The sequence below is a fragment of the Erigeron canadensis genome, chromosome 4, assembly GCF_010389155.1.
Source record: "Erigeron canadensis isolate Cc75 chromosome 4, C_canadensis_v1, whole genome shotgun sequence".
Classification (NCBI taxonomy): domain Eukaryota; kingdom Viridiplantae; phylum Streptophyta; class Magnoliopsida; order Asterales; family Asteraceae; genus Erigeron; species Erigeron canadensis.
The window spans coordinates 42043084-42056776 of NC_057764.1; the positions used below are offsets into that span (position 1 = coordinate 42043084).

Here is a 13693-nt window from a genome sequence, read left to right on the forward strand (position 1 = left end):
TTTGATTGGCCGAAAACTAGCCAATTTGTCAATTTGTGGCATTGACCCTTTCCCCTAAGTAGTAGTTTAGAAAATAAAAATTTAGTAAATTAAGATAAATTAAGTAAATGTCACCAAAGTGTATAATAATATTTATCTATTTACAACATTATATTACATGTTTTACAACCAACTCCACATAGGTAGATTGAACAGTGGTATTTTCTAAATATACTATGTGAGTCTCAAATGTGAGTTTTTCCCAAGGTTTTAAGTTCGAGTATTGAGTTTCTTATCTCAAGGTATTTTTCATGAAAAGAGGTTTGGAGGTCCTGTAAATTGCTGGTTAAAATTACTTACAACACGTCTAAATCGGATCTAACTTTACAAAAAAAAAATGTTTTACAAAGAGAAGTGAATATGAGGTTATCTACCTATTTATACTATAACTAGAAGGGGAGGTTGCGGGTACACTTATCACTCCTTAAAACCTTTTTTAAGCCTAAAACTCTTTTCTAATTACTCTAACTTTCTCATTTTTTCTAGACTTTTTTTTTCCTCATTAAATAGATAATTATATGCAAAACTCTATCATAAATCTTTTTATATCAAAACAAATTTTTTTAAATTTTAAAGATATATAATATCTTTAAAACTCTCCCTATATATATACAATTACCATCCAACTTTTTTTAAAAATCATTATATATACAACCTAAATTTTTATTAACCATTCTCATTCATATTATTTTGTTTCTTTCTATCTTTAATAAACAAATCAAGTTCAATAAATTTCTAAAAAAAAAAAAAAAAAAAAGTTTTTTTTATATCACATTAATTTTATTTTTGGTATTTTGTTCGTGTTTATTTATTATTTAATATTAAATTGTTATGTTATTGTATTTTTCATCTCTTTTTAATATGGTTTTTATGCCTTATTCTATTACAAAAGAATTTATTTTTTTAAATTTGTTGTGTATGTTTTGTTAGTTTTCAGATTTTTTGTTATTTATTATTTTAATGTATATATATATATATTTTGAGACTACTAAATTTGATGAAAATTTTTTTGCATATTAATTTTTAAAACATAAAAGTATTTGCCTCAATTATTTATTCTAACTATAAAAAAATTAATGTTTAATGTGAAGTTTAAAGCATATATTTGTGTTAGATTAAAACTATCTAATGCGGAGTATTTGGAAGTAACTAGTGCAGTTGACTATATTATATTTTGATGCATATGGTTTTGTTAATATAAAAAAATTACCTTCTTAGAATATAAACCAAAACACATATCTATAAGCCCTTTAATATTATAATATATTTGATATCTTGTAACTTATATATGTATTTTCAAAAAACTATAACAGTTTTTATGACATATTTATGAAAAGAGTAATTATAGAATGACAAACTAATTACAAACAAATAGTTACAAATTTACATGTCATGTGAAGTGGACTAATTGAAATTAGGGACAGTTGCAGCTTGGGGCAGCGGGGTCAGCTGCCCCTATTTTAATTTTAGTACAATGTAACTTTTCAAAACTTAAATGGTATATATTTTTAATTTTTTTGTAAAAGTAAAAAAAATAAATAGGAAATAAATATAAATGTTACCTTTGTTGTCAACTTGTCATAAATTTATTATTTGGATGTCATTGGTCATCGAACATTAAATTTAAGATAGATTTTTTTTTTAAGATATAAAAAAAAACTCGAGTTGTTTTGATTTTTAATAAAAAGAATGAAATATAGTTTAAGAAAAAAAATTCGTTGTTTGGATATGTAAATCTGTAGTATGTGATAGTGGAACTGTTTATAGAAAAACGTATTTTCTTTCAAATTATTATATATATTTATCACAAATAATTAATTATAATTATCATAATGTAGATAATATATATATATATATATAAGCTAATTATATTCAAATAAGTATATTTTCTAGGTTCTTGCATTATATGATTGAATACCTTTTCATTTAATAAAACCTTGTTCGATACGTATGGTCATTATTTATTAAAAAAACTAATATTTTTAAATATGAGTGTTAAACTTGGTGTAAATTACAAATTTTTTTGAGGATCCATTTTCTATTTTGAGCTAAGATCCGTTTTTTTTATTATCGGATACGACTGTTATAAGTATGAAAAACAACTTTTAAAATTAACCCTTCGCAAAAAAATTTATGACTCCGTCTTTGATTAAAATGATGTATCTTTTTTCTCTTCCATATTTCTCTTTCCATGATTTATTGGTGACATATAAGTTTGTAAATTTTTATTTGTAATTTATTTGTCAATGTAGCATCTTTCAAATGAAAAATAAATGTTTAATCAAAATGGTTAAATCGGTCTGGTTTGACTAAAATATTGAATTTATAAAAAGTTAAAAACAAAATAAAAAATTAAAAAGGCAAAAAAAGCCAGATAAATGACATTTGGCAAAGCCGGCGAGACAGGATCGCATGCACGTGTCTATTACAATACACCCGCCTGCAACTCACGTGGACTTTGCATTCTAAGTTTCTAACCGTCCACCGAAACCCCACTCTCATCCACGGCCCCTTTTAGTCCACGTTCGGGTTATTTAATCTACGCCGTCCATTTCTCAAGTCCGTTTTCTTCCCACTTCCCCGCTTCAGCCATTCCCCACTCGCCACATGTCCTATAACTGTCTCTTTGCATTCATACAAGACTTGTACAGTCCTACCTTTTCAATTTGTCCAAACTAAACCCTTGTACTTTTAACTTGTTTCTAATTTTGTTTTTATGATCTTGATTTTCATGTGTTTAATTATTCTCTAAACTATTTTTTTTTTACTTGTAAACATTATGGATATGTATTGTGTTTTAATTTTTGTGTGTGTATATTTAACATTTTTTTTTTTAAGTCAAAGGCAAACATTCAATAAATAGAATAAAAGATACAAATAAATAAATATAAATAAGTTTATTTTCTATTAACTACCGTTTTTAAGAGTTACGAGAGCAAGTACCCATGAGTTGCAGCGGTAAAATAATGGGGTGATAGGTCATAGAGTGTGATAGCTCAGAAGAGGTAATATGTCATAGAGTGTCATTGCCAAATGTTTTAGCCATACGGGCTCCGTCCCAGATTTAAAATTTTGTCAAAAGTATATCGAATGATATCTCTAATGAAAGAGCATGAAATTTTAAGAACACCCATATAATTTTTATAATTTATCGATGTACGGTTTTTAAGATAAAATTTTTTGAAAGAATTAGAGGAATAAAATGATTTATGAAGAAGAGAGAAAGTTGTATGTATTCATGTATGATACATCATGCATTATCATGTGTATATTGTTGAAATTGAATGTTAAAAAGTTGAAAGTTCAAAAGTGGATTTGCTTTTTAATATAGTACGAGCAATAATACCCGCGAATGCGACGGTGAGATGGTGTGGGTGATAGGTCATAGGAGGTGATAAGTCATAGAATTTGATAGTCAAATTGTAACACCCGTCATTTTAAAAACCTGGATTTCAAAAACTTTTGCCAGATGACGTTTTAAACGTAACGGAAAAGGATCACTTTAAAATTTCCCCATCCGTAACCGGATGGTACCTTTATAAAATGGTGTTACTAACGTGCATCATCAAAACAATATAAATGAAATACAAGTTATGGCACCAACATGAATGCCATTCATTAATACATGTTCATAAATCATGAACGAAAGTAGCCAAGACATAAGGCTAAAAGGGGAAATCTAAGCATTCAACAAACTATGCTAGTCTTCTTTATTGCATCTACCCATCTCACTGAGCTAATCCTTTCCTAGCTCAAACCTGCTTATCCTGAAGGACACAACATTTTCATAAAAGCAAGTGTTAGCTAATAAAATTAGCTAAGTAAGATACACACATTTTGATAAAACGTTCTTCATTTTACTTTCATAAAACTTCGTCATATTTTACTTATCAAAACATGATCACATTACACTTCATTCACAATTATCATAGATCAACCCATACTTCCCTTTTCCCACATTGCATCACATTCCATTTCATATCAACATATACATCATATTATCATATACCCACATCTTAATGAGTATCTTATATCATATCAACATAGACTTACCACTTAAACGTAACTTCATATCATATCTTGGCATATCACGCATAAACTTGTCACACGTATTCATATTAGCACATATTCTCACGTCACATGGTGGTCTCACAACGTAAAACACATATACTTCTTCCACACATATCTTATTATCATCTTAATCAGCTTAATCGACTTCATCTTACGTCTTACATATCACACATAAACATATCGCACATATATGCATAGCACATGTAGGACATATACTCCTAATTGCGCCTATGCATCGTTCTTATCACACGTCTCAACACATCTTATTAAATCCCACGTCACCTTGTAATCCCACGTCTTAAATTACATGTACATCTTTCTCACATATTCATATATCTATCTTAATCGACTTATTCTCACGTCTTACATCTTTACATATTACGCACTAGCTTTACAACTAGCACGATTTCCCACGTCTTACGCACTAGCATTACAACTAGCACGATTTCCCACGTCTTGCGCACTAGCATTACATCTAGCACGATTTCCCACGTCTTACGCACTAGCATTACATCTAGCACGATTTCCCACGTCTTACGCACTAGCATTACAACTAGTACAGGTTAAGCTTAACACTTCCCATGTCAATCTCACATATTTAGCTATAGCATTTCCCACGTATTTATATATTTCTTACTTTTTACGCACTAACACTAAGGCTAGAACGGTTTCACACATCTCACATTTTACTTTAACATTAGGTACAATCGTTACCTAATTAGTCTCACGTTTACTTTGCATTTAATCCCACTAACGTGCATAACTAATAACATATCCCACGTGTATCCAGTGAACTAGACATATCATACTTAAGTCCCACATACAAGCCATCACATATCAACATTAAGGCATCTCAACGACATTATTAACAACACATATCTTAAACATATCATGATAACGTAATTATAAGCATCATACTTCATATGCACATATTTACTTCTACTTTAAACATCATCACATCAACATAAATCATTTCAACATGCATAGATTCCCACATAACCTCCCGCATAACCCGGAAAACCCCACACACATAAGACAATCCGATTAAGAGGTTAATTATAGAAAACCACAGTTTGTTGTGCCTCCAACGTGAGAAAAGTCATGTATCTTACCTCGTTGAAGAGCACATTAAGAGCACAATAAATGATAACGTAAGTTATCGAGCTTTGCAATTATTCTCGGCTTACCTATAATCATTAAACGACATAATGAGCTAATTAAATATCCACTTACTTATGGTCATAACTCAGGTCTAGATACCTATAAACATGACCCATGACAAAGCTTGATGCATCGGAGGTTTGATTAATGTTTTAGAGCTTACATAACTCGACGGAACTCGACATTCACTCACTAAATTAACCTTTCTGAAAAATTGACATCATCATCATTTTTTAAAAGCATTACCATTAGAAAATAGACTCTCTCACGATTCCGTGCATAGCTTATTCGTCAAAAACGGAGTTACGGTTCAAAAGTTATGGTCGTTTAGAAATGTTAACAAAATCAGTCCCTAACGGAAGTTACGAATATTTGTAACGGGAGTTACAGTGGAGGTGCTATCACAGTTACCCTGCTAACGGGAGTTACACAACCGTAACGGGAGTTACGACGACCAGACGTGAAAAACAACTTCAAAACCTAACCAAACACATCCCGAACGACTTTAACACATCTCCAGGTCTTATGAACATCAAATACACTTAAAATAAGACCAACATCACTCATTGAAAACACCAATTGATCCTTACATCAATTGCATAAATGAATCCCTATTTTGATTATCAAAACGACTCAAAACCGCAACGTTTGATTTAAAAACACAATTGAACACACATGGATCTAATTAAACACTTAGGAATTCACTTATTTACATATAAACAACATTATTCAACATTAAACTTTGCATCTTGACATAGTTAATCAACTCTGTTAATAATTTTACTCACGAAACGTCGTTTTTAACCGAAAACATCAACTTCCAACAACCTCAGCCCTCATGGTCGAATTTACAGGGACAAAACTTACTTTAAAACTTAATCCACAATCAATTGATTATATAATATCTGTAGGGTTGATCAACGGATCGAAAACCAAGCAAAAACCCTTCCGAAATCCCCCGAAATCGACTATAACTTGAAGAATTAACCTAGGGTTTTGTGTGTGAGAATTTTCTAGGGTTTAGATCTGGTTTCCAGCCTTTAGGTCGTGCATAAGCTATTATATATAGTGGAATAACTTTCAAAACTTTACATCTAGGCCCTCGCACTTCGTTACAACCCGTTTTGGCCCTTAACGACACTTTTAACGCCTACGGGGACACTTATCGACCCTTATATCTTATCGGGAACATTAATTGGCTTTATTAATCATTATCAACTTTAATTTCATTACTTTAAATCACTTTAACACATATCTCATGTAGATCATTAAATTCACGTAAGCACATATAAAATGCATAGTTACTAACGGTCGTTAACGGCAAGTTAACTGTCAACATCAAAAAGTTTGGGATGTTACACAAATGTCTTAGCCGTACGGGCTCTGCTGTCGGATTTAAAAATTCGTCGAAAGTCTATTGAATGACACCTCTAATGAAAGAGCATGAAATTTTAAGAACACCCATATAATTTTTATAATTTATCGATATACTGTTTTTGAGATAAAAAATTTTGAAAAAATTAGAGGAATAAAATGATTTATGGAGGAGAGAAAAAAAATATCATTGATGAGTGAGAAAAAAATGAGTGGTTGAAATTTAAGGGTATTATAGGTATATTAGGTAGAGATGTTTAAATTAGTGAATAAAGAAGGAGAGTAATTTAGGTACTTCAAATTATCTTTTGAAATTTTAAAAAAGCCAAAATGCTTTATAAGATAGTATAGATAGATAAGTATAAACTAATTATTAATATTTGTAGCTTGTATATTAAATTGTATTTTAGACTACGCTCTTCGAATGTATTTACTATCCCATTCTTCATCACCATGACAAGTCGGTGGGAGTCATCTTGCTTCTTTTCTTAATATCTTGCTGTTTAACATTAATTAGAATGACAAAGAAAAGTATATTTTAGTTAAATTATAAATATTTTTTTAACTTTAATAATTTGGTCAACCTTAAATATCATATCCTGAAATTAGATTGTGTGTGAGAATAGCTTTATATTACTTTTTCTTTTATAATATTCAAAAACTTATTTAAAAGTATTGTTAGCACATGAAAGTCTTATGAAACTAGATTGACATGATCACAATAGATCACTTTGGTAGCAAGATACATGATACATGATACATGATACATGATACATGATACTTCATTACTTTGATATGATTTTATTATCTTTACATAAAAGGAAATACTACAATGTGATAAGAATGAAACTTCTTTGGTGAATCACGTAGCTTTTATAGATGGATGGAAAATGTTAGAAATATTTCGAAGTAAGAGGATTAAATTTGCACAAACGACACATCAATTGTACTAAATTAACTTGGCCTAACTTTCACATTATCTCAATGTCTTCAATTCACTCCCAATAACCTCTTCTTCCCACTTCACAAAAAACCGCCATCTAAAAGCAAATCGATTTAACTTTTCTTTTTAATTCTCATGAATGTTCTACTTTAACTTTACTCATTCATCAAGCAAACAACAAAAACAATCATTCATCTCTTCAATTCCTCTTATGTGATTTAATGTGCTCTTGCTTCTATCCCACATCACATTTTCACTCCTTTCTATCTTTGTCTAAAAAGCATCAATTTTTATCACAAATGCTGCAAAACCCATCTTAGCAAAACTCATTTTCTTCAAGTTAAATCAACCCCGATTAATCCTTTTTTTTTAAATATATATAAAGCACTAATTTTTATTACAAAGCATCAATTTTTTTTCACAAATAGTGAAAAACCCATGTCATAAAACCTTCAACCTATCAACTGAAATCTTAGCATTTTAATCTCTTTTGTTTCTAAATTTAAAAAATCAGCACTAATTTTTCACAAATGCTGCAATTTTATTAACTTAAGTCTCACCATTTTGATCTTTTTATAAAAAAGCAGTAATTTATTTTTTTAATCTCAAATGGATAAAAACCCATCTCAATAAACTTCATTTAATCAACTTTAGTCTTACCATTTTAATCTTTTTATAAAAAATCACTAATTTTTATTACAAATGGTGAAAAACCCATCTCTCCAAGACTTCAATTCATCAACTTACATGAAAAAGTTTAAGTCTTTTAGACTCTTGGAGCCCTCAGTAGGGATTTTTGGCTTTTTGTTAATTACAAGTTGTATAATTTTTGGGTTTTTTTACTTGGATTATAAAAGTGTTGTTACTGGGAGTGTGTTTAATTTAAAAAAAGAGACAGGGAGGTTTAAGTGGTTGAAGAAAGATTACGGGCTTAGAGAAAGATTTGATTTTTTGAGTGTAGATGGAGATAGGTGTGACGTGTTTGATGGGGATTGGTTGTGGGATGAAAAGTATCCATTGTATGAGTCTAAAGATTGCAGGTTTTTAGATGAGGGATTTAGGTGTTCTGAAAATGGAAGGCGTGATTTGCTATATACTAAATGGCGCTGGCAACCGAAAGATTGTAACTTGCCCAGGTTCTTACACAATTCTATAAGTTTCATTTTTTGTTTGTTTGTTGTTATAATTTTTCTAGTATGCATGTTTTTATTTTTTGTTAATTGTTGTTTTGTTAATTGTTTTGTTATGCACATTTTATGATTAGGTTAATTGATTTCGCTAAAAATAGATTTTGTTATGCTTAGACATTATGTAAACAAAATTCCCGTACAATGTCTTTTTAATGTTTGCCTGAACGTTATAGTTCTTAAATTTTTTGTTTTATCATGCAGTTATGTTCTGGTGACTTTTGGGTTATGCAATAAAATTTTACATATTTTTTTTATTTTAAATTTGATCTAGTTATTTGAGGGTCATGAAATCTTAATGCACCATTCACATTTTCTGTTTCTGTTATATACTTTTTTGGAAAATAAAATTAATTATATTTGGAGGGTGAAGAAATGTGATACATCAATCACTTATTCACTTATATTTGGAGGGTGAAGAAATGTGACCCATCAATCATTTATATATGGTGGGTCAAAAAATGTGATACATCAGTCACATTTTTTTTGTTTCAAAATCTATTGGGGTAGGTCAAATGTCTTGGACTTTTTAGATTTGAAAGGAAGGGGGTGTATTTGGGTATGCTAGAAGACTGGTCATGACGGCCGTAAAGTGTATGTGACTTGCAAGAAACATTAAACATTATTTGTGACAACTACAAATATTTTCATGGTATTTATATGTGCATTTTGAAAGAGATTATATCGTAGTGACATTATAAAACATGATGCAACTGATTGTGTACTTGAACCGTCTCTTTACGAGTATTGAATCTAGTAATTTTGCATCAGCAAGTATATTGAAAAGAACCCTTTAACAAGCAGAATTTTTTTGTTGCATTAAACAAATAAAATAGGTGTCTGCTGTATATAGAAACTATTTTGATTACTTAAATCATCCAGTCATTGAATATTTTTAGATTTTACTTTTTTTTTCTCTTTGGGTTTTTACTTGTTTGTTTGATTCAATACCCCGAGAATGTACCAGAATTGCCTGTGAGTCTTTCTATAATAGAGATCATACATTTTTCTTAGTAACTAAGCTTTTTATCTATAGTTCCTTGCTCTTATAATGACATAAAGAGTCTGCAATCGGTTACTGAGATTGGTCTAGCTACTTTTAGTGTCCTAGTCTATTTATTTAGTTTTCAGGTTTTGTGCAAAAACAAGGATTTTCAAGAGTGATGTGGTTACTGAGATTGGTCTAGCTACTTTTAGTGTCCTAGTCTATTTATTTAGTTTTCAGGTTTTGTGCAAAAACAAGGATTTTCAAGAGCGATGTATGGAGTTGATCAAAGTTAACCGAATATTGTACATGTAAAATTACCACTTCCTGTGTAGCAAAGTTTAAACTTTTAATTTGTTTATAATGAACATGCCTCAAAATGACCTATTTTCTTTTCAGCAAATGTGATTGAATGAACCATGAAATTATTGATCCTTGTGTCTATGATAACCAACTTTGGAAAAGTGTGTTATTTGTTTCCCATTTTTTAAGTTGCAGTAAGCACTTTGACCTTCGGAAGTGCACGTTGAATATCCAGATCATATAGACTGGTTGCATAAAGTTACTAAGTACAAATATTCCTTATTAAAAGCATTCAATTTATTCGTTATCTAGTAATTCTATTCTGATTCTAATTCCACAAAGGCCTCAAGCTGGAGCTATCACTTTGAAATCACTATCATTATCTAGATCTTTTTCTCTTCTTTTATGTTTGACCCGCTTGATCATTTCCATTAATATGACCCAAAGCGCTTGTTTTCATACAAGTTGAAATTGTGACCTCTAAGTCTAGCCAAGTTTTGCAAAGTATTGGATGTCAATTTGCGAGTATATTTGACATTTTTCTGGAAGTTGATTGGTGACGCCAATAGATCTTTTTAACACATGTGTAACTGAAGAAACCATCAACTTATTGAACCTTGTGACATTTTTATGACAATGGACTGCTAGAAATGCTAATTATAGTCACGAAATATCTAATTATCTGAACTTTCAAGTTGCAACAAGTCTTATTATTTTTACTTGTTTCGTGTTGAAAATAGGTTTAACGGGAAAAGAATGCTGGAAAACATGAGGAACAAACGGATAGTCTTTGTAGGTGACTCGATTGGCAGAAACCAATGGGAGTCCCTCCTGTGCATGCTGTCTTCTGCAGTTAGTTCTAGCAGAAACAATGATTCAATTTATGAAGTAAATGGAAACCCAATAACCAAACACAAAGGGTTTTTGGTGTTCAAATTCAAGGACTACAATTGTACCATCGAGTACTATAGGGCTCCTTTCCTTGTGCTGCAAAGCCGGCCACCTCCTAATTCTCCCTTGAAAATAAGGACTACTCTCAAGTTGGACCAAATGGATTGGACCTCCATAAAATGGCGAGATGCTGATGTTCTTGTATTTAACACGGGACATTGGTGGAATAATGAGAAGACCATAAGGGGGTATGTGACTTATCTGTTTTATATTTTCTGTTAGTGTATGTTTGACTTTTTTTTGGTCAATCATCAGGTTAGAGTTTCCAAAATACGGGTATATTTACTTTAGGGTCCAACATTTGACATTTGATATTCATAAATGATGTTTTGTTTTCTAGTTATTCCCCAACTATTAAACAAATTAGAATAACATCAATCTGATTATTGCAGTTTAGATACATCCAAGCATTGGCTTGTATGCTACACCTACTAAAGTTTATTATCAACCATCATAATCACTTTGAAAATTTGCATCTCAATAACCCCCCATATACAAAGAAAAATGTATGGGGTTGTTGGCTGCCTGTTAAAGTTACACTCTTACACATTCTGATTCGATTTTATGATTGATCAGGGGTTGTTACTTCCAAGAAGGAGCACAAGTCAAGATGGAAATGAAAGTCGAAACTGCATACAGAAAGGCATTAGGTAGCGTTGTATCATGGATTAATAAAGAAGTAAATAATACAAAGACACAAGTATTTTTTCGCACATATGCCCCTGTACATTTCAGGTTCGTTCTTTGATACCATTTTACCTTTTCACCCTGTTTCATCTCGGTATGTCTGAAACAAGACTTAATAATCATCAAGGGAATCAGTCAAAATGTTTAATTGTTTTAGTATGGACCAGGTGGGTTTGGTTGACCCAAGTATCTATTTGTCTATTGTTCCGTAAGTCTAATGTGTTAAATATGTTTTATGAAAATCATCCTTTACAAATATAATTCGAATTTCGAATAAAATGATATTGAGGGTATTCATCAAACATACACTGGAGGGTTTGACATGCTCGTTTTTAGCGTAACATTTAGATTATACGAGTATGTTTGTAAATATGTTGAAATTAAATGGCCATATCATCTTTACAGAGGTGGGAACTGGAGAGCCGGTGGAAATTGCCACAAAGAGACGCTACCAATTTTAGGTTCGTCACATGTGCAACCATCTTCAACATGGCCACAATACAATATATTCCGAGAAGTAATCTCTAATCGCTCAAGCAACTCATCATATGATGATACTAAAGTGTTGAATATACTCGACTCAACCATTATGTCATCAAAGAGAAAAGACGGGCATCCTTCTTTGTATTATCTTGGTCCAAAGCTGAGCCCTGCAGCTAAACACAGACAGGATTGCAGCCATTGGTGTCTTCCTGGTGTCCCTGACGCGTGGAATGAGATACTCTATGCTCTAATATTGAAACATGTTCATAGTTCGGTTACAAACAATTCAACTTTAGTTCAATAGCATTTTTGGTGTTTGATTTTTGGCTAGCAGGTGGAAAAAGAGTGTATATATGCTTTTTGATGACTACCAACGCATCCTGCAGATTTCATGTTGAGGAGATGCTTCACTAGGCAGCTAGCTTGAAACATAAACAAATGTGCATTAGGTTGTCTTTAGCTCGTTTATAATGTTTTTCGCATATAATTTTCCGTTTATACTTTGCATTTAGAAAGAAATAGGAATTTCTGTTTTTTTCTTAACTCATAATTGAAAAATCCCTATAACAGGAATCAGCCCTTTTCAAGTACAGATTTGTTGGGTCATGATAAAAAATTCTGAGGTAGGGCATATATAGGTGGTTTTGTATTGGCGAATGGTGTGCTGTGATACTCAGTGGCGGAATTTGACCAATTTATTTTGTGTGTGTGGGGGGTGGGGGGCAAAGTTCAATCGACATGTAGAACACAACTGAAAGGCCTACACACAAAAAAAAAACACTCACGCTTGTTTATTGTATATATAACTTATATTATATTTTTAAAAACATATGAAATCCTATGTAACCGCTTGTTTTAGCTAAAGAAAAATAAATAAAAAGAAATACGATCGACTTCTCATTTAGAGTTAAACAGTTTCAAACTTTAACTGATCGAAAAACATTGGCATGTTATTCAAATTTTAATTGATAAGGGTCATTTCCTATGCCCGGCCATTTCATGTTTTTCTTTCTATTGGATATCATAGAATCTAGCTAATTAAACGAGGGATGTTATCTCAATCCAAGCTGGGTCACCTAACACCAGTTGAACCATTAATGTAAAGTTAAACGTATCCATAAGAAGTATACTTTATTTATGGTATTTTATATAGTAGTATAACTTGAACAATTGTCAAAACTCAGAAGTATAACAAAAACAATATAACCCAATCTCTGCAATAGTTATACATGAAGAAAGTTTGATGTAGACAGTTTTTCTTTTATCCAAAAAGTAGAGAGACTGTTTACATGAAAACCTCCGGTCAAATAGTGCAAGAGTAGAAGAATGTACGTAAACATACGCCGAGTACATCACATGGTTACAATAAGAAATCGGTTAGCATAGCCAAACATACCGCCTAGTATTATTTGTGTGTGTGAGAATTAGATTGATCATGAGACTGATTGACGAGACTTCGGTGAGAACAAAGTGAATATGTAATGTATCACCACCAATTGTTAAAACTGA

At 31.3% G+C, this 13693-nt stretch overlaps 1 protein-coding gene across 2 annotated transcripts; it reads left to right on the plus strand.

Moving 5' to 3' along the window:
• Positions 1 to 7763: 7763 nt before the first annotated feature.
• On the plus strand, positions 7764 to 12774 carry LOC122597738 (protein trichome birefringence-like 11). Of its 2 annotated transcripts, XM_043770307.1 has the most exons (5): positions 7764 to 7883; positions 8287 to 8724; positions 10804 to 11202; positions 11591 to 11749; positions 12107 to 12774. In XM_043770307.1, the coding sequence occupies exons 1-5, from the start codon at positions 7810 to 7812 to the stop codon at positions 12486 to 12488; spliced, it is 1452 nt and encodes a 483-aa protein (XP_043626242.1). In that variant the 5' UTR covers positions 7764 to 7809; the 3' UTR covers positions 12489 to 12774. The 2 variants fall into 2 exon arrangements, with proteins under 2 accessions (XP_043626242.1, XP_043626241.1); XM_043770306.1 differs by lacking the exon at positions 7764 to 7883 and having other exon boundaries at positions 8210 to 8724.
• Positions 12775 to 13693: the final 919 nt, after the last annotated feature.